The sequence below is a fragment of the Quercus lobata genome, chromosome 4 (assembly GCF_001633185.2).
Source record: "Quercus lobata isolate SW786 chromosome 4, ValleyOak3.0 Primary Assembly, whole genome shotgun sequence".
Taxonomy (NCBI): Eukaryota; Viridiplantae; Streptophyta; class Magnoliopsida; order Fagales; family Fagaceae; genus Quercus; species Quercus lobata.
The window spans coordinates 4734928-4759152 of record NC_044907.1 but is presented as its reverse complement, the minus strand read 5'-3'; the positions used below and the strand labels follow the sequence as shown (position 1 = coordinate 4759152).

Here is a 24225-nt window from a genome sequence, read left to right as displayed (position 1 = left end):
ATGTCTTTGTGAAGAAAGGGACTAGTCCAATGCCTTTCATTTTTACTGGCCTTAGGTGCAAGGGCCTACTTTAATGCTTAGGATTTCAGGATCCTATAAATTATGTATCACAGTATCAGTAAAGTCCCAATTACTGTTATCTCATGGCACTAGAATATAACAGGATCATTGTTTGTAAAATTTGCGTGTAAGATTTGCATTAATATGGCTCTAGTGTCATACAATCTCAATTTTTTTGTTCTGTTTGACGAGATAAAAGCTACAATTAAGAATCAATCTCTTTTCCTAGCGAGTAACATTCTTCTAAAGGACTTTATTCATTATTTATTTATTTTTATTTTAATTCTAATAGCAGATAACAAGTGTGTAGGAAACTTGATCATAAAGATCTCTTATACAATATAAATAAAAAAGAATTATTTGCTATGCAACACATTTTTACTTGCAAGTCCACCATGTTAACCATGCTATTTTGTTTAATAATGATAAATGTTATCCAAGAACTTAAAGAGGCTTAGAAAGTGTGGATTTAATCATTCAACTATTATTTTAGTACTCCCCCTTAACAAGTGAGGTTCAACACGCTCTAGTACCATAATAAATTACAGATTTTCATTAGTATTGGCTCAAGAGTCATACAATCTCAATTTTGTTGCTTTTGTTTGATGAGATAAAAGCTACAATTAAGAATCAACCACTTTTCCTAGCAAGTAACGTCCTTCTAAAAGTCTAGTTTTTATTTCAATGCCAAAATAGAAGATATCATGTATGGTAGGAAATTTGATAATAAAATCTCTCTCATTCATTAAAAAGGGAATATATATATATATATATATATATATATATATTTATATGTATATATATATGCCATGCATTCCTGGCTAAAACATTTATACTTGTAAGTCACTTACATATAGGTTAAATCATGTTTAATTTTGCTCAATATATAGGCATTTGATCAAGGGTACGAAGAATAATTGGTCAAAAATTTATTTATGTACGTTTGGGACATCCCTTTCTTCTTTGGCAGCGATGCCAATGTGAATGAAAGTGAGAAAACATAGAATTAAAGGCAGAGTTGGAGCTAAAAGAAAGCAAAAGCAGCTTAGGGGCTTGTGATCTTGTTCTAAGATGCTTTTCTTGTTTATCATTCTCTTTCTTACTTTAACCATATTTATAATGTTGTCTCTCCATTTGCTTAGACCAATAGTGAAATTGCTGAAAGTTCTCAGCCAGCTCAATTCCCTTCTAAAGTCATCCATATGGTGCATTGGAACCACTTTTTAGAAGCTGTACCACTGACCACCATTTTTGTCCAATTGAATCTTAGAGCAGCCTTAATACACTGCGATATGTATGGTAAAGAGATTGAAAAGTTAACATAGTTAATAACATCCACTATCATTCAACATCATTACTAGTTATTTGGAGTTAAAAAAAAAAAAAAGATTTTCGAGCTAAAACACTGAGAGTTGAGAACTTCAAAAGAACCTAAAGAATGGTTGTCTTAGATAATGTATGTATGTGAACTCTACCTTACATAAGGAATTCCTAGTTGAGATTTTGAGGTGGCCTATTATTTGGGTGTTAATGTGATAATCTTAATTATGTGCTAAATGTTATGATGCTTATTGTTATTTAATTTGTAATAATTCTGTTTCTGTTTCTTCTAGTTAATGAAAGTTTAGATTTAATTTTTTAAAAAGAGGGGTTAATCCATAGAATATCACTTGGAAACTTCAAAGCCATTAAGAACTTTGGTGATTTGTTATTAGTATACGCATTAAGTTTGAGATTTGCACTACTGTTAAAAAGGTTGGAGTCATTTTATAAGGAAAAGAGTTGTATAAACTATAAAATATGGTTACATCTTTTATAGCACTTCTATGGACTTGGAGTTGCTTGCCAAAAGCATAAATCAGAGCACTAAAGTTATGATTACTTGTCCTGAATTATAGAATTTTTTTTAGATTACTTAGGATGTTTTATACCATTCAATTGAGTTGTTCATTAGCAAGACACTCCAATAAGGTCTTTTTGGTCTTACACGTGGGTCCATTTGACTTGAGATTATGTTTTCATCTGGTGATGTTATGTTTCATTTACTTAGGTTCTTTTGTTAATCCTGAACCCATGCACTTTGCTTTTTATAATATTATGGTAATAATGTTCTTCTTGGGAAGTTCACATCTCCTTTTTATTTAAAAGTGGAGGCTGAAAGGGGTTCAAGTAATAGCCATAATGACATCTTTTGTGGTACTCCAAGTCTATAGTTTGAATTCCACTTCTACTTTTCCTATTGTCTAATTATGAAAAGTAAAAAGTACTGTGTGACTTGTGTCAAAATAGTGCTATTATTGACGTTGCAAATCTTGAGCTTCTCTCACTTCCCTCTAAGCAAAAAAAATCTTGGGCTTCTCTCTTCTTTGGGGGTTGATTGACTGATTGGTAAAAAGTTCATTTTGCTTTGAAATACAATGAGCTTGTATGAACCAAGCCATGCAAGTGCAGATTTGGTACAATAAGCCCAATATGCGTTATCTCTAATCTTAAAATAAAGCTGCAAGAGTTGCTTCAGAGTTGGCTAGCATTATTGCTGCTATCCTTTTGGCCAGTGACGAACTCTCATTCGTCAAGCGGATTTGTTAAAATTAAGTCCCATTCACCACCTTTAGAATTTCCAAACTCAAAAACAAATTAACAATAGAGTGTCTTTGGATGTGCTTTACATTGCTTTTTTAGGAAATGGAAGTGAGAAAAGCTTTTTTTTAAAGGAAAAATCTTGTTACACACTTGTTATTGCATACTCGTACACACTTCATTTGAAATTGTATTTTCAAACACCATTTTAATTAAAATTGTGAAATCATGTTTTTAAGACATGATTTCACATTGGACAAAAATCACTTTTAACAGTCAGCCATGTTAATTTTTAGTGGTAGTTCTTTCACAATTTTAACCAAAATTGTGTTTTGGGGGTGTGTACAAGTATGGCTGACTGGGTTGTTCAAAAGACTCAAAACTCATTGGTTCTTGCTTATATGTATGCTGGGCTGAAAATGCTAACCTAGGCTCAACTCTGGTGAAGTGGGTGTTGCCTTAGGCCTCGGAGCTTAGGGCCCAAAATTGTGGAGTGATTGTGCTATAATGGACTAATATTATAAAAGCCCAAAAAATTATGCTCTGAAGCTTTTTATCAAGACCTACAAATGGTATTTAAAATGGATATTCCTAATACTCAATTCATGGCCTAGAGTTATGTAGAAAATCTTGCATCCGTTTGGTTGTAGAGAAAAAAATGGAAAAAATAAAAGGTGGAAAAAAAAAAAAAGATGGAGAGTGAATTAATATTTATTTATTTTTTTTTATATATATATAATATATTTTTATTTTTAGTGACTAATATTGCATTGATTTTTTCTTCCTCACCAAGACTTAAGATTCCATGAATTGCTTGCCTTTGTTAAGGGAAATCTTAACTGTCTTTAAAGAATTTTGTTTTGGAAATTTTAAAGGCCTCATTTATATATCATTCTAAATGCTCCATAAATTGCTAAGCTTGGGGAAGAAGGCGTATCTCTCTTGAAATTAAGAGGGGGAAAAAAAGTCCATGGAAAAAGTTTGTACTTTTGATATTTCATTCATTCAATTTTAAATATAAATTGAAATTCAAACTCATCTTCAATTAATTAATTTAGTTCAGTTCAAATAATTTATACCTACACTTAATTCAAAAGTTGCCAAATACAAAACACAAATCTACATAAGAAACTAACATAGACAATTGCAAATACTACAAAGTCGAATTTTGAAGTCCAAAAAATATGATAAAAACCTAAATACTGCAGTCCCTTTGCACATTTTCAATATGGATGTTTGAGATTTACAGGTTAAGGTCGCTGTAATTCTTAAGATATGCTTGCGAATTAAGCCAATAGTAATATTCTCACAATTTTATAATGATGTGTTGGTAATTATGTTCGGAGGAACTTCAAAGCAATGCTTAAGACATGAAAAAGAACATAAAATTTTCACATAGACTGGTTTGGTAAACTAATAATTTACATAATTTTTATTATGCACTAATCATAATAAAAACACACAATATTAAAAACAAAGGGATAAATTATAACTTATCCATTTATTGTTTGGTTGAAATTTAAGTTGTATACATGTGGTTTGAAATTTGACAATTTACCTACCTAAGGTTTGATCGAAATTTAAGTTACTTACCTGTGATTTGAAATCCTATGATGCAAATATTCCATTAGACTTTTTTTTTTGATCTTATTTGAATTGTATTTTTATGTTTTTTGTGTTTTTGGAGGAGAAAGACATAAATGTGAAGTGAAATTACACATTTAACCATTTTTTTTACAGTTTATTTTTTTTTCGATAAGTAAGAAAGATGTATATACAAGAAGCTATCTCATGAAAAACATAAGGCAGGTTATAAAACTCTAATTTAGTTAATCTTAGGTGGATAAAGTGTCAAATTTCAAACTACATGTAGGCAACTTAAATTTCAATCAAATCACATATAATTAATTTGTTATTTGTAAAAAAAAAAAAAATCTTTTTAATTCTTTTTACCTATTATCCAAGAAAAAAAAGGGGTGGAAAAAAAGAAAAAAGAAGAGGCAAAATCATGGGAAGTGTTTCCCACAAGCTTGGGCTTTTGACTTCTGAGTTTCTGATTCCATTATAAAAGGGAAACCCCAAAAAAAAAAAAATTTCACTCTCTCTAAATGCGCTAGAACCTTCCAACATGTCTGAAAATTAGGGTTTATCTCTAGGGTTTATCTCACTCAAACTATTATAGCTTCTCTAACCCCTAAATCCCAAACCCTAATCCCCAAAAATTCAAACCCCCAATACACACCCAAAAACAATGGCTCGCTCCAATGGTGTGAGGCTCATCCGCTGCCTCGCTCGTCGCTCTCTCGCCACCAATTTCTTCCACCAATCCAGGGCCGCCATAGTACGCGCTCTCTTTCTTCAATCCCACTTCGATTTTCAAATCAATTCCCTATTTTTTTTTTTGATCAGTTTGTGAAAAAAGTTTGAATTTTTGGTCGGTTGGTTTTGTGGGGTTTTGAATTTTGCAGATATACGAGACAGTGTGTAAAGGGGCCTATAGGAATTTCAATTCTGGGGTTTGTAACCCTTCTCGGATTCTTGGGAATTACACTTCCAAAAATGGTAACTTCAATTTTTGTTTGTTGGGGTTATGAGAATTTGGGAATATGAAAATAAAAATGAAATTTTTTGAAGTTTGAATGAATAATACCCAATATCCCATTTCAACTTAGGATTTTATTTGTCAGGTTCAATTCTTGTTTTATTAAGCTTTCATTTCCTGAGTTTTGTTTGCAACAAAGTGAGCAGTGTGGTTGTTTTTGTACTGATTATTGGATTAATTTATTTGAATATAGTATGTTTTTAATAATATTTATGTTTTTAATAATATTGAGCTAATGGTTTGTGTATTGTGATATGCAGTTAGTCAGAAAAATTGGTTGTTATTGGGAGCTCTGAATGCCAATTGTGGCTCAGCTAGATTAATTCATGGCACTGGTATTGAATACAAACTCACCACACTTACACTTATATGTGTGTCTATATAGATGTGATGGGTTTAAGTTACACATGTTACACCATCTAATAACTTTTTATTGAATAAAAGATTTGAAAATCCAACTGTTGGATTACATGTTCTTTATATTCTTAACTTGCATGCCAAAAATCACGTTAATTGGACATTATTTACTATTTGATCAATATTCAAAATTGCACTTTGAATATTTGATCGATGATATGTTTTCCTCTGATAATTTGTTCATCAGAATATCTCTTAACTTGCATGCCAAAAATCACGTTAATTGGACATTATTTACTATTTGATCAATATTCAAAATTGCACTTTGAATATTTGATCGATGATATGTTTTCCTCTGATAATTTGTTCATCAGAATATTTTTGCTGAAGAGTATGTTCCCCCTCTATCATGTCTACCTAGATAGATAGATTTTTTTTTCCTCTTTCTTGGTCAAAAAGTTTCCAGAAAATTTCTGGACCATAATGTGCCACTGACTCTTTTTGTCTTCTTCCTTGCTCTATGAATGTTGTAATTTGTTTATTACTTAATTTTTGATGATGAAAATAAACTGAGGAAAACATTTACTGTGTTTGTATTGATTTATTTATTTTTATCAGCACCTATGGGGAGAGATTATTATGATGTACTTGGCGTGAGCAGGAATGCAAATGCATCTGAGATTAAAAAAGCTTATTATGGGGTAGGTTGTTTGCCTTGTCTCTTGTTTTTTTCCCCTCCCTCTTTAATTTCACATGTTTATATACAAAGACATGGAAAATTTCTGGCTGGTTTCTATGGTATATGTCTATTATGTATGTAGAACATGGATAATGAATACTGGTATTTGACTCTGATTTTTTTTCTTTTTTGATAAGTAATATTTACCTCTGATTTGTTGATCACACATTGGCATGATTGTTTCTTTAATTATAGAATGAAGAAGAGCACTGAAAATTTAAAGAGAGAAAATCTGCTTGTATGGATCACTGTAATGTTATACCTTGAATATTTGGAGTGTGGCATTATTGTTTTCTTTGTTATATTTTTGAAATGCTTAACATTTTAGATGGAGATGTGAATCTTTTTTTCTGAAATCTTAAAGAATGAATGATATAACATGCTGGTTTCTATTGTAGGAGGGAAAAAAGGTATTTTCATGTGTATTGATTTAAATGAATAAAACTTTTTCATATACATTACTGCAAGAAGGAAAAAAAGGCCATACCTAGTGCACGGAAATCCCACTTTTTGTGGTTTGGGAGGTGATTGGTAGGCAGCCTTATCATTTGTGTAGTTTGCTAGGACAGCATAGTCTGTTTGTCTTAACTTTGTGTTTTTTGCTATTAATTGCCTCCGTTTATTTTGATTTTTTGGTTAATCTGGCATTGTTCTGCAGCTTGCGAAGAAGCTGCATCCAGATACAAATAAAGATGATCCTGAAGCTGAGAAAAAGTTTCAAGAAGTTCAAAGGGCATATGAGGTTTTATTTTCTTTTGACTTTAGAATCTCCTAGACACCTTGTCAAGACTTTTTAATCTAATCTATTATTCTTATTGTTGTTGTAGGTTTTGAAAGATGATGAGAAGCGACAACAATATGATCAGGTTTCACATTTAATCTCCCCCCAAAGTTATAGCTTTTGTTAACTTACAATTATATGTTGACCGGCTTTCTGCTGGAACATTTCTGGTGGATTTGAATAATAGTAATTTCCTGTTACCATGCAAACTCCTTGTGTTTGAAATTCTTGTTGATCCTATTGTTTGAAAAGTAATTGGATAGATGTCGTTTTTTGGATAACACAAAAAAGTATAGGAAAAACTTGCATGGAATTAAACCTTACTAACTGCATATTCATATTCTTTTCATAGTGTAAACCTTTGAAAGATGCCCTATATATAATATGAGCATTGTTGGAAGAGTATTTCTTGTTCCTTATAGGGAGTTCTGTTAACACTGTTCTTAAGAGCATTCTTCCCTTTTCTATAACCTTGGAGTTTTGTTATCTTTTTGCATGAGGGAATTTGTGTTCTTCAAGGGCAGACTAAAACCCCTGAATGGGATACTGAACCAGTTTGATAAGCTCACAAGAAGCAGACCCAGTCAAATCCATTAAGCTGTTGGTTTTGTATAAACCTGGGCCCACAATTGGGCTGTTACAACAACTTGGAGCTTAAATACACACACGCACACACCTTTAGATTTAAGTGGCAGATGGTATGTGTTCAATCCAAAATATTATGCATACAATTGCAGTTCTTAGTTACTGGGATGAACGACTATAGTCCGAAATTGACAATGAAACTTATTTACTGTGGAAAGTGGGCTTTAATCACATGTTGAAAATCTTAATGTAGCTAAGCTTGATGAATTATCCTGTTTACTTTTTTATTTGAGTGAGCAAATCAACTAGCTTTGCCTTTATATTTGCATCTAAGTAAAAGTACTCTGTATAATACTACCTAATTGTGCATTTTACAAACTACATTAGCTTTCCATTTTTTAACATAATTCAGCACTCTTCTTCCTATCACTTTAGTCTTTATCTGTCGTTACATTGTCTGTACACACTATCTTATAGGTTGGCCATGAGGCATATGTACAACAAGGAGACGGTGGCGTTCCCAATGATTTTCATAATCCATTTAAAGATTTCTTCCGAGACAATGTAAGTTCATTCTTTCAGAATTGTTCTAGTGGTTTTAGTTTTATTGATTTGTGGCTTTATTTTGTCAATGCTTTTATTGTATAAGTGCTGCTTAACTCTTTTTTTTTTTTTTTTTTCCCTCTTGAGTTCTGCCTTCTTTAGTTTTAGTTGTATTGAAAATTTGGGCGTTGCTTGTTTTGGTGCTAAACAACGTTTATAGAATTCAAAAATTGTTCACATCACAAATGCTAGGGAAGCAAACTCCCACCAAGTCCGCATCTACTGCTAAGGAAAAAAAAGCAGGGGTCACATAATTGTACACAGTATCCTGTCTTTGCTTCGTGGCCTCTTGCTAATGCATTTGCCACCTGATAAGTGGTCCATCTTCACTTGCTCCATTAGTGCATAGAGTTCCTGCACCATAATAGTAGGGCCAGGGAAAAACAAATCTTTCTGAGTTGCATCCATAAGTTCCACAACAATTTCATCATACACTTCATCATAATTTTTTTTTTTTTGGATAAATACACTTAATTATAATTCTTATAAAGCCTAGTGGAAACATTATCTGCATTTGTAGCTTTGCTGTTTATGCTAATGTCCACAGTTTGGTTTAAAGGATGGGATGATGATGTATTGTAAACATTGTCTGCATTTGTAGCCTTTTTTTTTTTTTTTTTTTTTTTTTTTTTAAGGATGCTAATTTCACCTTTGAAATCTAATGCAATATTTTAATTTGCATGCTGTGGCATTCTCTACTGTGGAGATCAGATATTCGAAGACTTCTTTGGTCGTAGACTTGGCGGTGAAGATGTCAAGGTTTGCTTGCTGTTTATGCACATATTATTTGTTTTTATGTTTTTGATTTGGTTCTTTTGACATGCATTTCATCATTGATTAATGATCACAGGTATCTCTTGAACTATCCTTTATGGAGGCTGTTCAGGGAAGCACCAAGACAGTGAAATTTCAAACTCATTTGCCATGTGAACCTTGTGGTATGGTGGTTTTTTATTCACTAATCAAGTGTTTCAAATGATTCTGCAGTTTTACTGCTGGCAGATATTTTTCGAGAATTTTGGTTGTTATGCTCTGTTTGGTTGGTAGAGTTAATTTAGTTTGGAGGAAAGGTTCCCAATGTAAGATTTTATTCTGTTTCTGGAGTTTTGCAGGTGGGCGTGGTGTTGCCCCTGGAGTCAAACCGGAAAAATGTACTCGCTGTAAAGGCTTAGGAACGGTCAGTTTTGCTAGGAAGAAGAAACCTATACATTTTTATGGAGGATAAAAATTATTTTTACATTTTTAACTTGAGTTTTGCTGCCTATCCAGATTTCCATGCAACAGGGCCCATTTATGGTGCAGATTACTTGTCCTCAGTGTCATGGAGAACGGGAAATTGTGCCAGTATGTTGCATTTATTTGAATTTACACGCAATCGTTAACGTAAATATGAAAGTAATCAATTGAATTGCACTTAAAAAAAAAAAGATCATCAATTTAATTGTTTCTCACTTTTCTATGGATGTTTCATAATGTCTCTTTGGAAAATACTTTTTTTGCAATATAAAAGGAATGATGGTTGACAGAATTTAAGTTATTAATTCATGATTATAGGTTGGCATTGTTTACCTTTTCAATTGGTTTTTGGCTTCTCACACAGATATATATATATATATATATATATATGTATTCATGTAAATTAATTATAATTTGTCTATCCTCGTGCATTGTTCTACAATTTTATAAGTCAAAGCCCCCCATCTATATTTCTGTTAAATCATTTTTATTTAGTTATAGAACCTTTGAATCGAATTTAAAAGCTGACTTTTATTTTTATTTTTTGATAAGTATAAAAGCTTTCCTTTTAAGAAGTGATCAGTAATTGTAGACATAATTTTTTTAGCCTTCTCATGCTAGATTACTGGACGTGCTAATTGCAGTTATAAGTTTTGGGTTCTAGGGAAATTCAGGGATAGTTTTTAGATGTCGGGCTTATCTGCAGGTGAAGTTGATGCCAGTGTGAAACTTTTTGCAGTTTAATCCGTTTACTATACATGAATCTCAGTGACTTTATTAGGCATTGATATAGTTTCTTCACTTCCATTTGTGTTGATTACGTATGATGGTTGGTGCAAAGTTTACTATATTATATATTTCTATCCCTATTGTTTCTTTTTACTGGTTTGTTATATTAGAGATAAATAGTTCATGGTTTTTCTTTGTCTCTAATACCAATTAATTTTTTTGCCCACAGCCTAAGTATATCTGCAAGTCATGCAAAGGAAGGCGAGTTGTATTAGGAACGAAATCAGTCAAGCTTAATATCGTGCCAGGTATTTCTTTTTTCATTTTAGGATTTTTTTTAAAATTATTTTTGTTTTTGTTTTTTTGGCTCTGGTGGTTGCATTGCTAAAATTTCGTGCTGTTGTCAAGCTATTCTTATCCTAGCTTGGTGTAGAATAAATTCCTCTGCTACTAAGTCTAATGCATGATCTTATCAATTCAGGCCTTAAAGTTTGTATATGTGTTGTTAGGATATAGTAGAGTAGGGATTTGGGAATGAAATGGATGGATTTGCAGGCTTTATTTTATAATTACATGACTGTTTGCATCAGGTAGCAAAAATCAGATTTCGTTTTTTAAGCTTTAAGAAAAAAAGAAAAATAACTGGTTTTATAGGTTTTGTATATGCTAGTTTTTATAGATGCTTGACTCTCCTCCTTTGCCATTTGCAGGAGTAGATAATGATGAGACCATAAAGGTGAGTAGAAGTGGTGGAGCAGATCCTGATGGAAATCAACCTGGTGATCTTTATATTGTTATTAAGGTAACTATATATATATATATATATATATTTGTTTAGTGTGTCATCATTTGTTTATTTTTAGTGGGTACTTCACTGCTTGGATGCCTTCCCCCCAACCCCTAAACTGTAAAATATCATTTGCTTCTCTGCAGGTTCGCGAAGATCCTGTTTTCCGAAGAGAAGGTGCTGACATTCATGTAGATGCTGTTTTGAGTATTACTCAGGTAATGCTTTCCAATGGCTTCATTTTGTAGGTATCGGTGGCCTGTAGTGCATGGATGTCTTGAGCAGTGTATTGTATGAGATTTTTGAATAAAAATAGCTATTGTGCTTAGCGTGAGGAAATATTAATTGCATTCAGGTCCTTGCTGAGAAAAAGCTAAATGCCTAAGATAAAATTATCTTTGACTTTATTTTGAATATTTACACTTTGTTTGTTTCAACATTAACGTTTTCTGAAAAATGAATCATTTTTCAAAGAGCATTTTATGGAAAACTATCTCATTTTCCAATGTTTGGTAAAGACCTTGAAAATGAGCTTGCGAACGTTTTCTTGTGTTTGGTATGCATAAATTTTTTATAACATTTCTTGTTTAATTTAAAACATGTGTATTATTTAAACCAACTAATGTAATCAATATAACTAAAAAACCAAGAATGAATTTGGTTTCATACTAAAATTTTGACAATAAATACAATAAAAAAATGGTTGTTCAATTTTCGTGATTTCTACCAATCATCTTGCTCATATATATAAACAGTAATTCTCATAATTCAAAATAACCATAAGCTCTATTTTAAGTAGTTCAAAATGCCACATAGGCCAAATAGTTTAACCTACAAAATAATCTAGTACAAATAGTTTGATAAATACCAAAATGCCAAATTGTTGAAATTGACACGTCCAAATTCTAACAAGTTTTGTAGCCATTGTCTATGAAGCTTGTCATTTTTCATCATTAATGTATAAGTATAACTTACACTTATTAGATATTGGACTAATGGGCAATTTAGTAATCTGCAATTACGAAGTGAATAGATGTTAAACTTAAATGTCAGACACATGGGAAACTGACCTGGGGATGCATATATATTCTTAACTTGTATTTGTGGTTGATTGAGTCATCATTTTTGGAGGTTAGCCTATTTTCTGTCCTGTGGACAGAAGCATCTCAAATAGTATATATTTAATGGATGGAAGAAGAGTACCCACAATATACTTCTCACTATGTATACCCGGACGAAGATTGGAAACGGACTAAGAGTATGGTGATAAAAATGATAAGAACTAACACGAAAATGTGGAAAATTATCTTTATAGAAGATTTTCCAGCGAGTTTTTGAGTTTTGTAGACGAATTCCAGGAAGTCACCTGTTATGTTGTTTCTTAACACCTACTCAGTCACCTGTTAGCAATTAAGGAAGAAGGTTTTAGGGTCTGTAGGTTGATTATGGTTTCAAAAAGATGGAATATAAAGCTAAAGATAGATGTTCTTAAAGATACATTTCAGGAATTTTCTGGCAGCAGAAAAATTTAGGTACTTTTTGATTTGTTTCTATAATTATTAGATCGCTAAAAGCCGTTAGAGGAATGATAAAAATAATTGAATTACATTTTTTCTGTTAATAAAATCTTTGTTACTTATAAAAAAAAAACTTTTATTTTTGAGCTAGTTGTTTATTTTTTTATTTTATTTTATTTTTTTGGTTTATTGGATTGCAGGCAATTTTGGGGGGAACAATCCAAGTCCCAACTCTCACAGGAGATGTAGTCCTCAAGGTTTGTTTATTGTTTATATATGATTAGTACTTGTGCAATGCTAAAATTTCATTTATGACTGTTTTCTTTGTTAAGATTCTGTCAGTTCATTTGGAATTTACTCATGCAACTCATGCGACTTGATTATTGGACTTGACCCCCCACATGGGACAGTAACCGGATCAATTAATAATGAGATCTGGTTTGTTTGTTGAGGTTCTTTCATTTGTCCCTTTGTTGGGACAGGAAAAAACCAAAGCCAAATAGCATCTCTCTATCCCCCATGTCATTCCTATGGGGTTGGCTTTAAGCATAAGATTACTGGCTTCTTGTAGAGGTTCCTTCTTGTTCTAGTTCTCTATAGTATCATGATCTAATTGATTTCTGATATTTAGGTTCGCTCTGGCACCCAGCCCGGTCAGAAGGTAGTTTTGAAGAAGAAAGGTTGGTGAGCTAGACATGCCAAATTTCATAAAGTTCACTTATAAAAACTTGTGTGTGATAAATGATTCTATTTTGGCTTGCCACTTGCATTCTGCTCTCTATCGAGAATAGTATTTGACATAATTGGTCCTTTTACATTTTAGCCACTTTGTTCCTTGTATCAATAAACCCCCAGCATTTTAATTGAAGCAACTTCCTCAGCTTGTGTCCATGTGGTTTTTTCTTACTGCCATGATTTATTCTTTTTTTCTTTTAAAGTAAGGAATCAATATGAAAAATTGACAGAAGAGTATTCTCTATGACTAACTTTAAGAGTCCACGAGTCACATAAAATATGCAATTTGTTGCTGATCATCATTTCAATGTAGGATTTGATGATTTTACCCTAGTTAAGCAACTTATTGAATGTAATATCATTAATTTTATTTTTCTGTTAAGATTCTAAATATCTTGAGCGTAAAAACCTTTTTTTTAATTTATTTTTTAAATTGAAATTGCGTGTGTTTTCCCTCTGAATTCGTTGTTTTTATGCAGGGATCAAGACAAGGAACTCTTACTCATTTGGTGATCAATATGTGCACTTCAATGTCAGCATTCCATCGTAGGTTTCCTTGTTCTTAGCCATTGTTGTTGCAGGATTTTTCACCCTCCAGAATGTATTTTTATGGTTCAGTTCAATCCAGTGTGTTGACTATATATGGGAAAAAAAGTGTCATATTACTGTAATCTATAGCATCATATGGGAATGTGTTTGTAGCCTCTCATTTTTATAGTAGATTAAAATGCTTGATTTGTGCAGGAATTTGACCCCAAGGCAACGTGAATTGATTGAAGAGTTTGCCAAAGAAGAGCAAGGGGAATATGATAAGCGTGCTACTGCTGGAGCATCAGGGTAAAACGTAGACCAATTGGTGTCATTTGTTTGCTAATTCTTAGCAAAAAAGGATAAAGGCAACTGAAGAAAAAGCATCAATTGTTGAAAGACCCACCCATTCTATAAGTTTTGTAGGAGTGACTGGGTCGTTTTTGTCCTTTTTTGTTTTTGTTTTTTGGGGGTGGGCGCGGGGGGAGAAGGTTGTTAGGGGTGTGTAATTTTTTTCTTACAAATCACAATGGTAGTTTTATATGAGGCAACATCATTTGATCACTTGCATCTAGAGTATCTAAGTTGTTATTGTACATATTATTTATTGTTCTTTAATATTTTTCACTATCGAGAATGGCAAGTCAATTTATCTGTCATTTTTGTATTATGTTATGAATAATGTCATGTATATGGATATTTAGATGTCACTTGGAATAAATCTTTTGAATATATAGATGGTTCAATATTTACTGAAGCATTTAGAAAGTTAAACATGATTTAATTGGTTTTCTTCGGAGCTGTCAGATCAGACAGGTGCTTGTGCATGGGATTGGATGTCCCCATATTCTGGTTTTGAACATTGTGAATTCATGAGCATGTTTTATGTGATTTGGCAGAGTTCATGGTGAGTAGAAAAAGAGTTAGACAATATTTCGAAATAATTTGCGAGATTTAAGATTTTCTTACCGTTACGTGGCACTTCATGGCTAGACTCCTAGCTCCTTGGGGGTATCTGTATTTCTCTGTCTTTGCATAACTCACGCATTCATTTAAAGCAACAATGCAAAAATACAATCTTAGTCCTTTAAAATTACACAGCAAGTACAGATTTTGCACAACGTAGTATTAAAATTCAATCTTTAGATTCAAAATCCAACAAGAAGAGACACATACATGTAATCATTAAAATGCAAGGTTATGCAAATCTGAAATTAAACGACTTACGGTAATAAACCACAACAAAATAGTGGCAATACAAGGCTATGCAAGCCTGAAATCAAACAACTTATGGTAATGAACCACAACAAAACAGTAGCAAGTGTCAATACACACTTCAATGAGGTAAAACCACGCCCTACGCCAGTATGGATTTATGTAAAGAACTGCAACAATTCCCAACAGGATTGTTATGTAAGCCACCACAAAGCTTATGTAGAAGACACCCATGTCCATGAAAATATCACCTTCTTCCCCTTCATTATTCACTGGCATTGTAGATGGTGGTCTCATTTTGGTGCAACTATTCCGTAATGGAGGTCCACATAGGAGAGGGTTCCCCTCATAACTGCTTTCATTAAAAGTAATGAATTGATTTTTTCCATCGGGTGTTATGCCTGATAAGTTGTTGTGTGCCACACTGAAGACCGCTAGAAAGGTCATTTCGGTCAACTGAGGTGGAATTTTGCCATTCAAATTGTTGTAGGAAAGATCAAGACTTTCTATTTGCTTTAGATTTGAGAATGTTACTGGGATTGGTCCGGATAGATTGTTGTGTGACAAGTTCAATGCACGAATGCTGCTGCCCATCCTACCGAGTTCCAGTGGGATTTTACCTGCTAGGTTGTTGCATGAGAGGTCAATTCCAAACATGTACTCGAGGATGTTACCCTTGTAGGAGTAAGTTATAGTTTTTGTTGTGAACTCTGCTTCTTCTTCATCATCCACACCTCCGCGAAACATAGTTATATCATATGGCAGATATTCGACAATTATAGACTTTGTGTTCAAATATGATGGTGACAAATTCCCAAAATCGCTAACCGAGAAAGGTGGAACTATTAAAGGAGGATTGAAGGCAGATGCATCAAAAGTAATGTTACTCAAGCAATGAGGAATTAGACCTGAAAATTTATTGTAGGAAAGATCCAAAATGTTTAAGTTCTGCAAAAGGCATACTTGAATTGGAATTTGACCTCGTAAATGATTTGCTTTCAAGAGGAGAATTCTTAATGATGAGAGGCTGCCAATCCAATTGGGAATGTTTCCAGTTAGATGGTTATCTCGAAGATTCAGTGTAACTAGATTGGAGTTGTTTTGGAAAGAACTTGGAATTGGACCGCTCAAGCAATTTTTATTTAATTGAAAAAACTCGATACTTGAGGAATTGAAGCAAGATGGAACAGAGCCAAAAAGATTGTTGTCAGAAAGGTCAAGAAAGTCAAGATAAATGAGTTTGCATAACTCAATTGGAATAGGACCTTCAAAATGATTTTTGGCCATAACAATATCTTCTATATATGTCATGTTCCCTATCCATGTTGGAAGCGTGCCTGAGAAGTGATTGTTGTCCAAATGTAATTGTCTTAGCTTAGTCAAATTGGAATTGGTAGGAAATATCTGGCCACTGAAGTTATTGTTTGATAATATGAGAAATTCTAAATTGTAGCAACCCATTGTGAAATGCATTGGTATGGTTCCTGAGAAATGATTCTCAGACAAGTCTAGACTGTTTAAGAAAGCCATATTCCCAAAAGAAGAGGGTATACTGCCTTCAAATTCATTTCTAGACATTTGTAAATGTTCTAAATTTGGAAAAATTAAACCGAGGTTTGTGGGAATTGGACCATGTAAGTGATTATTAGAAATATCTATGGTGAAAATGTTGGGACGGATATCATATGGCACCATAAAAGGCCCTGTGAAAGAGTTATTATTTACAGAAAAGATTTCCAATCTTGTATTGTTCTCTAACAACCAGTTAGGAAACTGCCCAACAAACTTGTTGTGAGAGAGATTAATTACTCGCAAATCATATTGGTAATGGAGAAATCTGGGAGGTGTCGTATTGTGAATGTTAATTGAGCAATTTGACAAACTGAAAACCTTTAATTGGAAGGTTGGAATCCAAGTAAGGGAGTCAGGTTCCAAAGCTAATATATTGTTATCACTTAATAGGATCTTAAGATTTGAGAAGTTGGAAAGGAAGGACAATGTGGATGGGATCGAGAAGTTGTTATATGAGAAAGAAAGGTACTCAAGTGATGTCAAACTTGATAGTGGAGACTGGACACTGTTCCCATTGAAGTGATTGTTAGAGAGATCCAATACCCGGAGTGATGTCAAGTTTGCCATACATGAAGGTAGTCTCCCTTCAAAATTATTGTCGCTGAGGTCTATCTCTTGGAGCTTCTTAAGTTCACACCAGCCTGTATAATGTGATAATTATTTATTAGGTTCTACTATTGTAATTATTTGAAGCAAGATCACTGTGAAAAAAAAAAAATTAAAAACCCTACCTTGGTCAGGTAAGGTGCCATTCAGTCCACAGTTCCTCACTGCCAATTCGTTAAGAGAAGTCATAACTCCAATTTTATGAAGAAGACTTTTATCAAATGACGATTCATCCAACTTCAACTGTTCAAGGTTGTTTAGTTTGCTCAACTCTAAAACAAAAGCAAAAAGCTTAAATTAGTACTAATTGATATGGTAGAGCATAAATTAGTACTAATTGCTGAAAATTATTAAGATACCACACAGAAGTGTTAAAGTAGCCAAGACCACTTTCATAACTAAGATTCTTTGAAAGAAAGTAATTTTATTTTATCTAATAATAGTGTATAGAGTATAGACTACCATGTAATGTGGCAGTCTATATACTTTCATATTTTAGAATTTAATTCAAATTGTGAAATTAATTTATTTCAACTAGAGATGATGCTTTTTTTTGAAGATCTCAGTCTTATTTTAAAAGCTATGTTGTTAAACCTTTTTTTCCCCCTTTTTCTATAACATCTAAATCATTTTTTATTTTATTTTTATTTTTTATTGATGCTACAATTACCAGCTCAAATAGAATTTCGGTCAATTTTGGGGTGTTCCCTGCGTTTTGGTCCGTTTCAGATAATTTCGGTCGAAATACGAATTTCGCCCGGTATGAGTTTTGGATTTTATTTCCCTTCTTGAAGCTAAAATATGTTGTTTTCTCGCTGAAACTCGGAACCATACTATTTCTCATTTTCTCCTTTAGCTTGATCTTTGAGCCACTGCCCTTCTTCGCCATTAGCATTTGCTTTCCTAGAGATTGGAGCCACATGTATTGCTTGCATTTGTTAGAGTAGTTACCTTGCCTTTAAGTATGTGTATTCTTGACCTTGTGTTTCTTGAGCTCCTGCCAATGCTTCCTTGGTGGAGGATGAAATTTGTTTGTGAAGAGACGGAGAAAGGAGATCTGATGAGGAAGAAACTAGGGAGATGAAGTGAAGAATGGTAAAGCACTTGTGGAGTAGTAGAGCCTAGAGGGAGTAAGGAAACTTCTAGGACACTTCCCACCAATTAAAAAAAAAAAAATCCTAGACTCTCCTTTATTTACCAGAATTCCATAAAGTAAGAAGTTAAAAATTTTCCCTTAATGTTTTTAATCCACTTCTGACTTCACTACATATTATTATTATTATTATTATTATTATTTATTTATTTTTTTTTTTTACTTTTAAGGTAAAAGAGTAGGCATATATTATTAATTTTTATGGGTATAGTAATCTCAAAACGGTAAACCGAAATAGATTGATACCAAAACATTTCATTTCAATTGACAAACCGAAATGAGCACCAAAACAATATTCATAAAATTGGTTTGCACTAAGCTACTTATTGTTCATTCGACCATATAATAATAGAGGAAGGGAGTGGCAACGGTGGGTTTGGAGGGTAAAATGGAGATTGCACTTGAATAGTGAGGGTAAAAACATAAATTTGCCAATCTCAGGAGATGTGGACATCCTAACTTGCAACAAAAAAAATTTATATACATAATTATTTTTAAATTAATATGTTTTGTCTCTCCTAAAAAATATATATCGTACACCTTGACTTGTTAATTCCAAGAATTTGTGTTCAACAAAAATAATCTTGACCCCACAATCATAATTCATAACCACTTAAAGAAAGAAAGAAAGAAAAAAAAAACCCCAAATAATAGCAAAAATAGCCCAAACAACAAAAAATGAACAAAATATTTAGCAAAAAGCCTATTAAATAACAAAAAACAAAAATAATTAATTATTCGAATTCGTAACTCATTCAACACATTCCGTAAAAATTATCCTTAATTTCATATTTCCTAAAAAATGGTACCCATAGAGATACTATGATCGTGTTTTCTCTTTAGTGGCATTAGCAGCTCGGCTCTCCTCGACAACTCATATTGCAGTTGTAGCAAGTATTATTCGTTGTTCTCTGCCACTCTCTCTTTCTCACTTTCTCCCTTTTCTATAATCATTTCAAACTCTCTCTCATTTTATTACTTTTATCTCAATATTCTTAGTTCTCACATTATCTTTCATTGATCTCTTTTTGCCTTTTTATTTTGTTAGAAGAAGAAAATTGTAAAATTTTATATATTTGCGTACTTTTTTTTTTTTTTTTTAAGACAAAGGGGCTTTAGTTGGAGTTGGAGAGCCAAGGAAAAGAAAATCTAAATGTGCGCAAATGTGTAGTCTAAAATTTTTACGAAATGAGAAGGGGGGGGGGGGGGGAGCTCATGCTAGGTCTTTGTATTGAGCTTAAGTAGTAGTGGCCCAATTTTTATATCTAAAAACAAGTAGAAAAGCATTTGGGCTCAAGTTAAAACCCAAATTTTAGTAAAAGAATCCATTTTAAACCAAGTTTTCGTGTATCTCCCGATACATATGATATGATATCATTCAATTGATATGCATCTATGTATTGTACAATTCATGAACACTTCTAATACACCCTTACAATACGAAACTTTTTGTATGATTCTGGGAATCTGGTTAGGCGAACCAAACCGGTTTGCTGTTTAGTTCCCACACTAGGCTGTGAATCGAGTTGTAGAACAGTTCTACCATATGGGTTGTGTTTTTGTGTAGGGTTGGGCTTAATGATTTGGCCTAAATCAATTTTTCAACAGAGCTTTAAATTGAGCTTGGGGTTTGGGTTTGCTATATAATTTGTTTGCATGCTGTAAGTTTAATTTTGATTGTGAGCTTAATTGAAGAACCAAGTTAAGGAACTTGGATCGAATTGGTGTCATGAACCGGATTAGATTTTATGATTGGATCAAGACCACCAAAAATGGTGTCATTTTGCCTTTTGGGTTGGTTTCCTTCTTCTTTCTTCACAGACTCAATCAACAAAGGATTGGAAGAGTTGTGGGCCTCGCGATCTCATTGGACTAGTGATTAGGCTTGAACGGGTAGTTGAGGAACTTGAATCGGCGATAACGGTTGGATCTCTACCTATAGCGACTTGGCTTCAAATACCGACAGACTTCCTTGAAACGTATCCAACAGTGGGATCGATGTAGTATATGCCGCTCGAAATTTCTCCTCTTTCTCGCTAGGGTCCTCTTCGATCGAATCTAAAGATGTCACAAAGATTGCCTTTCCTCTTTGTGATGATTCGAGTACTTTCTAACCGAAATGTTTTCCAATAAGTTGGGAAAAGATATATCCTTACACAAATACTATTTCATTAAAAATCATCTACAGAATAACAAATCCTATGAATATGAAGTAACACTAGGTACCAAGTGGGGTCTATTACGCCTGTGAGGAGGTTGCACCATGACCATGTTATAGGGTGTGTTCCCCTATTACAATTGTAAACTAGCATTAACAAATGAGAATGGTCTTAAAATATGTGCAAATAATGATTGAATTAGAAGCTTTTTATTGGCGGGAATGCAAATAGTTATTGAGAATATTAAAGGAATTGGAAAACAAGTTCGACCAAAATAAAGCATGATGGTAAGGGGGAAAAAAAAAGTGTGAGTTAGCTCTCTGTATTTGACTTCCCTATAACCAAAAAAAAAAAAAAAAAAAAAAAAAAAAAGGAAAAGAAAAGAAAAAGCTCAGTTTCATTTATTTTCAATATATTTTGTTTCAGAAAAAATGAACAATATTTAATAATAAAAAAATGTTTTATTATAGCTTCTGCTTTTCTGAGATTATGTCAGTAATGACGAAAAAGAAAAATGCAAAACAACACCACCGTAAAATGTCCATGGTACAATTTACCTTCAGTTGTAAACGATCCTTCCAAATTGTTTCCTCCCATTCTTAAGATCTTCAATGATGTGAAGGTGCTCAATGACTTGAAAATTCGTGCATTAACTTTGTTCCCACCCAACTCTAGGACTTGCAGCTTAGGTAAGTTGTTTGAACCTATAGGCAAAGTAAAATAGATAATTTGACATACCATATAAAAGAAGGAATTGATTTGAATTCATGAACATATATTTTTAAAAACAATCGTTACCTTTTGTTGTTGTTGTTGTCACGAAGTCATCGATCTCATTGCCACCCAAGTAGAGCTCCTCCAAGTTGCTAAATGCTTTGAAGTTTGAATTCCACATATATATAGATAAAAATCATAATATTCATCAATTGATTTTGACTGGATTATTTTAAGGTTACATTTGCATTTGATAATTTAAAATTATTTGTTTTTTTTTTATTATTTAAAATTATTGATGATCTAAAATAATAATTGATTTTTTTTTTTTTTAATTGTTGTTCGACATAAACTATAACGACACAAGATGAATTTGATTTTTGAGAGTTTTTCTCTAGCATAAGTGCATTAACACTTGTGTAATTAATTTGAAATCACATTTCACCCAAATTATTTCAAATCCACAAATTGATAAGGCTTTAAATTTGTTCACGATTTTATTAATTTAGAAATATTTGTACTTCTCATAATTTATTCCAATTGCTTAAACTAAAACTGAAATCATAATGATTCTCTTCGGTAATTTAATTTAAAAGAGCCAAGAAAAAAAAAGTGAGATTTTAGTTGCATAAATCTCAATAACTAAGAGCAGAAATTCTCAAAATACAAAAAAGAACCAAAAGTTTACACCCTCAAGCGTGAGGCACTCTTTCAGTCGCTTTGCAACTTGATGTGAATTTTAGCCGTGAGACTTACCTGGGATGTGGAATGATCCATTCAATGTATTTTCACTCAAATCTAGTATCTTCAGCGAAGAAATTCCACTGAGCGATGACAGGATGTTGTTGTTGAAATAATTATCAGCCAAGTAAAGCATCTCCAGCTTGCGCAACGCTGAGAATCTTTCAAAACCTACAATTTAGTAGAAGCTTCAGTTTCCATGTCCACAACAATATATTCCCACAACCTATTTAATAGTATAAAGTGAATCCTAAGCCACAACTAATTTCTCATTTTTTGAAAATTCAAAAAGAAAAATATAAGGCAGAAGTAAAACATAATTTCGACAAACACTACCAATTGACTTTGCTGAAGACATGAACATACCTTCATTTCTACGAATCTGATTACCAACCAAATAGATGTACTGGAGCTCTTCAAAGGGAAGATACAAAGAGGCATTTAAACACCAATCTTCCCAACTCCAATAGATCGTATTATTAAGATCAAGTTGGATTACACGCCCCGTAGTGTTGTCGCACTTCACTCTCTCCCAATCACAGCAATCACTATTTTTGTTGGTTGAGTTCCAAGTTCGCAAAGGATCTATATCAGCTGTGAAGTTCATGGAAGCTTTGAGTTGCAAGAGAGCTGCTCTCTCATGCTCCCAGCAACCAAAGCACCCATTCATACCTAATTGAACCAAAATTAACACTACCCACCACCAAAAACGTCCCAACTCCATTACTTTTTTCTTTTCTGATTTTCTATGACAGTAAGACTGACAAAGTTTTTGTCCAACTCTCTCACTTATGATTCCAACTGATCTTGACATGAAATAAGCCACCGGCATCCCACATATATACTGTTATCAAACAGTCCACATCATCATCACAATATGGGTCCGTTTGGATTAAGCTTATTGTTGCTGAAACTGAAAACTGAAAACTGAAAACTGAAAACACTGTAGCAAAATAATTTTTAAATGTGTGAAAAGTACCGTGGGACCCATTTTTAATATTTTTTAATGCATAAACAGTGTTGCTACAGTACATAAACAGTACTGCTACAGTGCAAAACAGTGATTTTTGTGCACCAAAGTCAACATATGCGGGCAAAAGAAAAAAAAAACCAAAGAAAACGCAGAACGGAAACGTAGACGCAGGAAAACACAGTAGCCAAACGCCCTCTATATCTAATAAATGCTTACCAAAAAAAAAAAAACTAATAAATGCTAAGCGTGTTTTTTTCTTTCGCTTTACAGTTGGCAGGCACTAAACAAGAAGACTAGAAGACCAAAAGTCAACAAGAAACTACAGACTTTCTTCCTAGATAATGTTTACTTGTTTGGTGATTACTAACCTATATCCAGTCCTGGCAAGCGGGTCGGATTGAGTCGACCACCTATTATTTGACATGATTAATAAATATATATATATATATATATATATATATTTGACACTTTTTTTTAGAATGATATATATTTTTGCTGAATTAGAATGATTTTTATTTGACACTTGGTAAGTCATCCAACAAATAATTACCCATAAAAGTAAAAGACTAATCTTTTAACCATCAAACTTGGAATGGAAAATGCACAATTCTTTAACAAATTCCAACACTTGGGTTCTAACCACCATAAAAATTCAAATAAACCAATTTAAAGGTATATATTTAAAATTTACACAATTCAAATTCAAATTTCACTAATGATATTATAACCATAAAATAACACACACATAATATTATAAATTGATGTCATGGACCATTTCAAGTTATCACTTATCAACCTTCCTAGATGTGCCTATTCCAGTTGCATGTAAGATAAAATAAAGTTATATTATTAATTACCTTGAGAGATAATTAAATTAAAAATAAAACATAACATATTAGGTAAATTAGAATAAGTAAATATTTAATATGAATTGCACTCAATCAACTCAAGGGTAGTAGCAAATCTAGCATTGAAAGTCTTTATACTTGCAAATTACAACTCAAGTTGTCGAGTAGTTTTGCTAGTCACTTCATCTATAATACAAAATTTTGATATAACTTTTTTTTTTTTTTTTTTTGAGAAACAATTTTGATATAACTTAAGTATACCATGAAAGTAAATCAATAATAAAGATTTAACATTTTATAACTATCAATTAAATTACTTTCAAATCCATATAAACAATTTTTTGTGCACAACAAAACTTGCACATTCTTAGGCAAAATCATAAACTATTGACCATAATGCAGAAT

General features: G+C 32.7%; 2 protein-coding genes across 3 annotated transcripts; one reads left to right on the top strand and one right to left on the bottom strand.

The window, feature by feature from the left end:
• Nucleotides 1–4720: 4720 nt before the first annotated feature.
• Nucleotides 4721–14208, top strand: LOC115987518 (chaperone protein dnaJ GFA2, mitochondrial-like). The gene is made up of 18 exons (XM_031111086.1): nt 4721–4981; nt 5109–5202; nt 5503–5577; nt 6218–6300; nt 6997–7080; nt 7166–7204; nt 8182–8268; nt 9019–9066; nt 9158–9245; nt 9420–9484; nt 9577–9651; nt 10502–10580; nt 10983–11074; nt 11206–11277; nt 12777–12833; nt 13208–13256; nt 13791–13857; nt 14056–14208. Exons 1-18 carry the CDS (start codon nt 4892–4894, stop codon nt 14150–14152), a joined length of 1341 nt encoding a protein of 446 aa, XP_030966946.1. The 5' UTR covers nt 4721–4891; the 3' UTR covers nt 14153–14208.
• A 742-nt stretch (nt 14209–14950) lies between these two features.
• On the bottom strand, nt 14951–22795 carry LOC115988111 (receptor-like protein 56). 2 transcript variants are annotated; one of them, XM_031111749.1, is made up of 6 exons: nt 22366–22795; nt 22015–22170; nt 21343–21417; nt 21102–21248; nt 17358–17504; nt 14951–17267 (listed from the first exon to the last, which is right to left on the bottom strand). In XM_031111749.1, the coding sequence occupies exons 1-6, from the start codon at nt 22721–22723 to the stop codon at nt 15103–15105; spliced, it is 3048 nt and encodes a 1015-aa protein (XP_030967609.1). In that variant the 5' UTR covers nt 22724–22795; the 3' UTR covers nt 14951–15102. The 2 variants fall into 2 exon arrangements, with proteins under 2 accessions (XP_030967609.1, XP_030967610.1); XM_031111750.1 differs by lacking the exon at nt 17358–17504.
• Between the last annotated feature and the right edge of the window lie 1430 nt (nt 22796–24225).

What these genes read in the sequence shown, in the direction of transcription:
- LOC115987518 (XM_031111086.1), top strand. Translation starts at nt 4,892, where the DNA reads ATGGCTCGCTCCAATGGTGTGAGGCTCATCCGCTGCCTCGCTCGTCGC. An exon ending in AAGATTTCTTCCGAGACAAT is followed by an intron (nt 8,269 to 9,018) that starts GTAAGTTCATTC and finishes TGTGGAGATCAG; the next exon opens with ATATTCGAAGACTTCTTTGG. An exon ending in CAAGCTTAATATCGTGCCAG is followed by an intron (nt 10,581 to 10,982) that starts GTATTTCTTTTT and finishes TGCCATTTGCAG; the next exon opens with GAGTAGATAATGATGAGACC.
- LOC115988111 (XM_031111749.1), bottom strand. Translation starts at nt 22,723, where the DNA reads ATGGAGTTGGGACGTTTTTGGTGGTGGGTAGTGTTAATTTTGGTTCAA. An exon ending in GACAACAACAACAACAAAAG is followed by an intron (nt 21,249 to 21,342) that starts GTAACGATTGTT and finishes CTTTGCCTATAG; the next exon opens with GTTCAAACAACTTACCTAAG. An exon ending in AGGATCGTTTACAACTGAAG is followed by an intron (nt 17,505 to 21,101) that starts GTAAATTGTACC and finishes CTTTTGTTTTAG; the next exon opens with AGTTGAGCAAACTAAACAAC.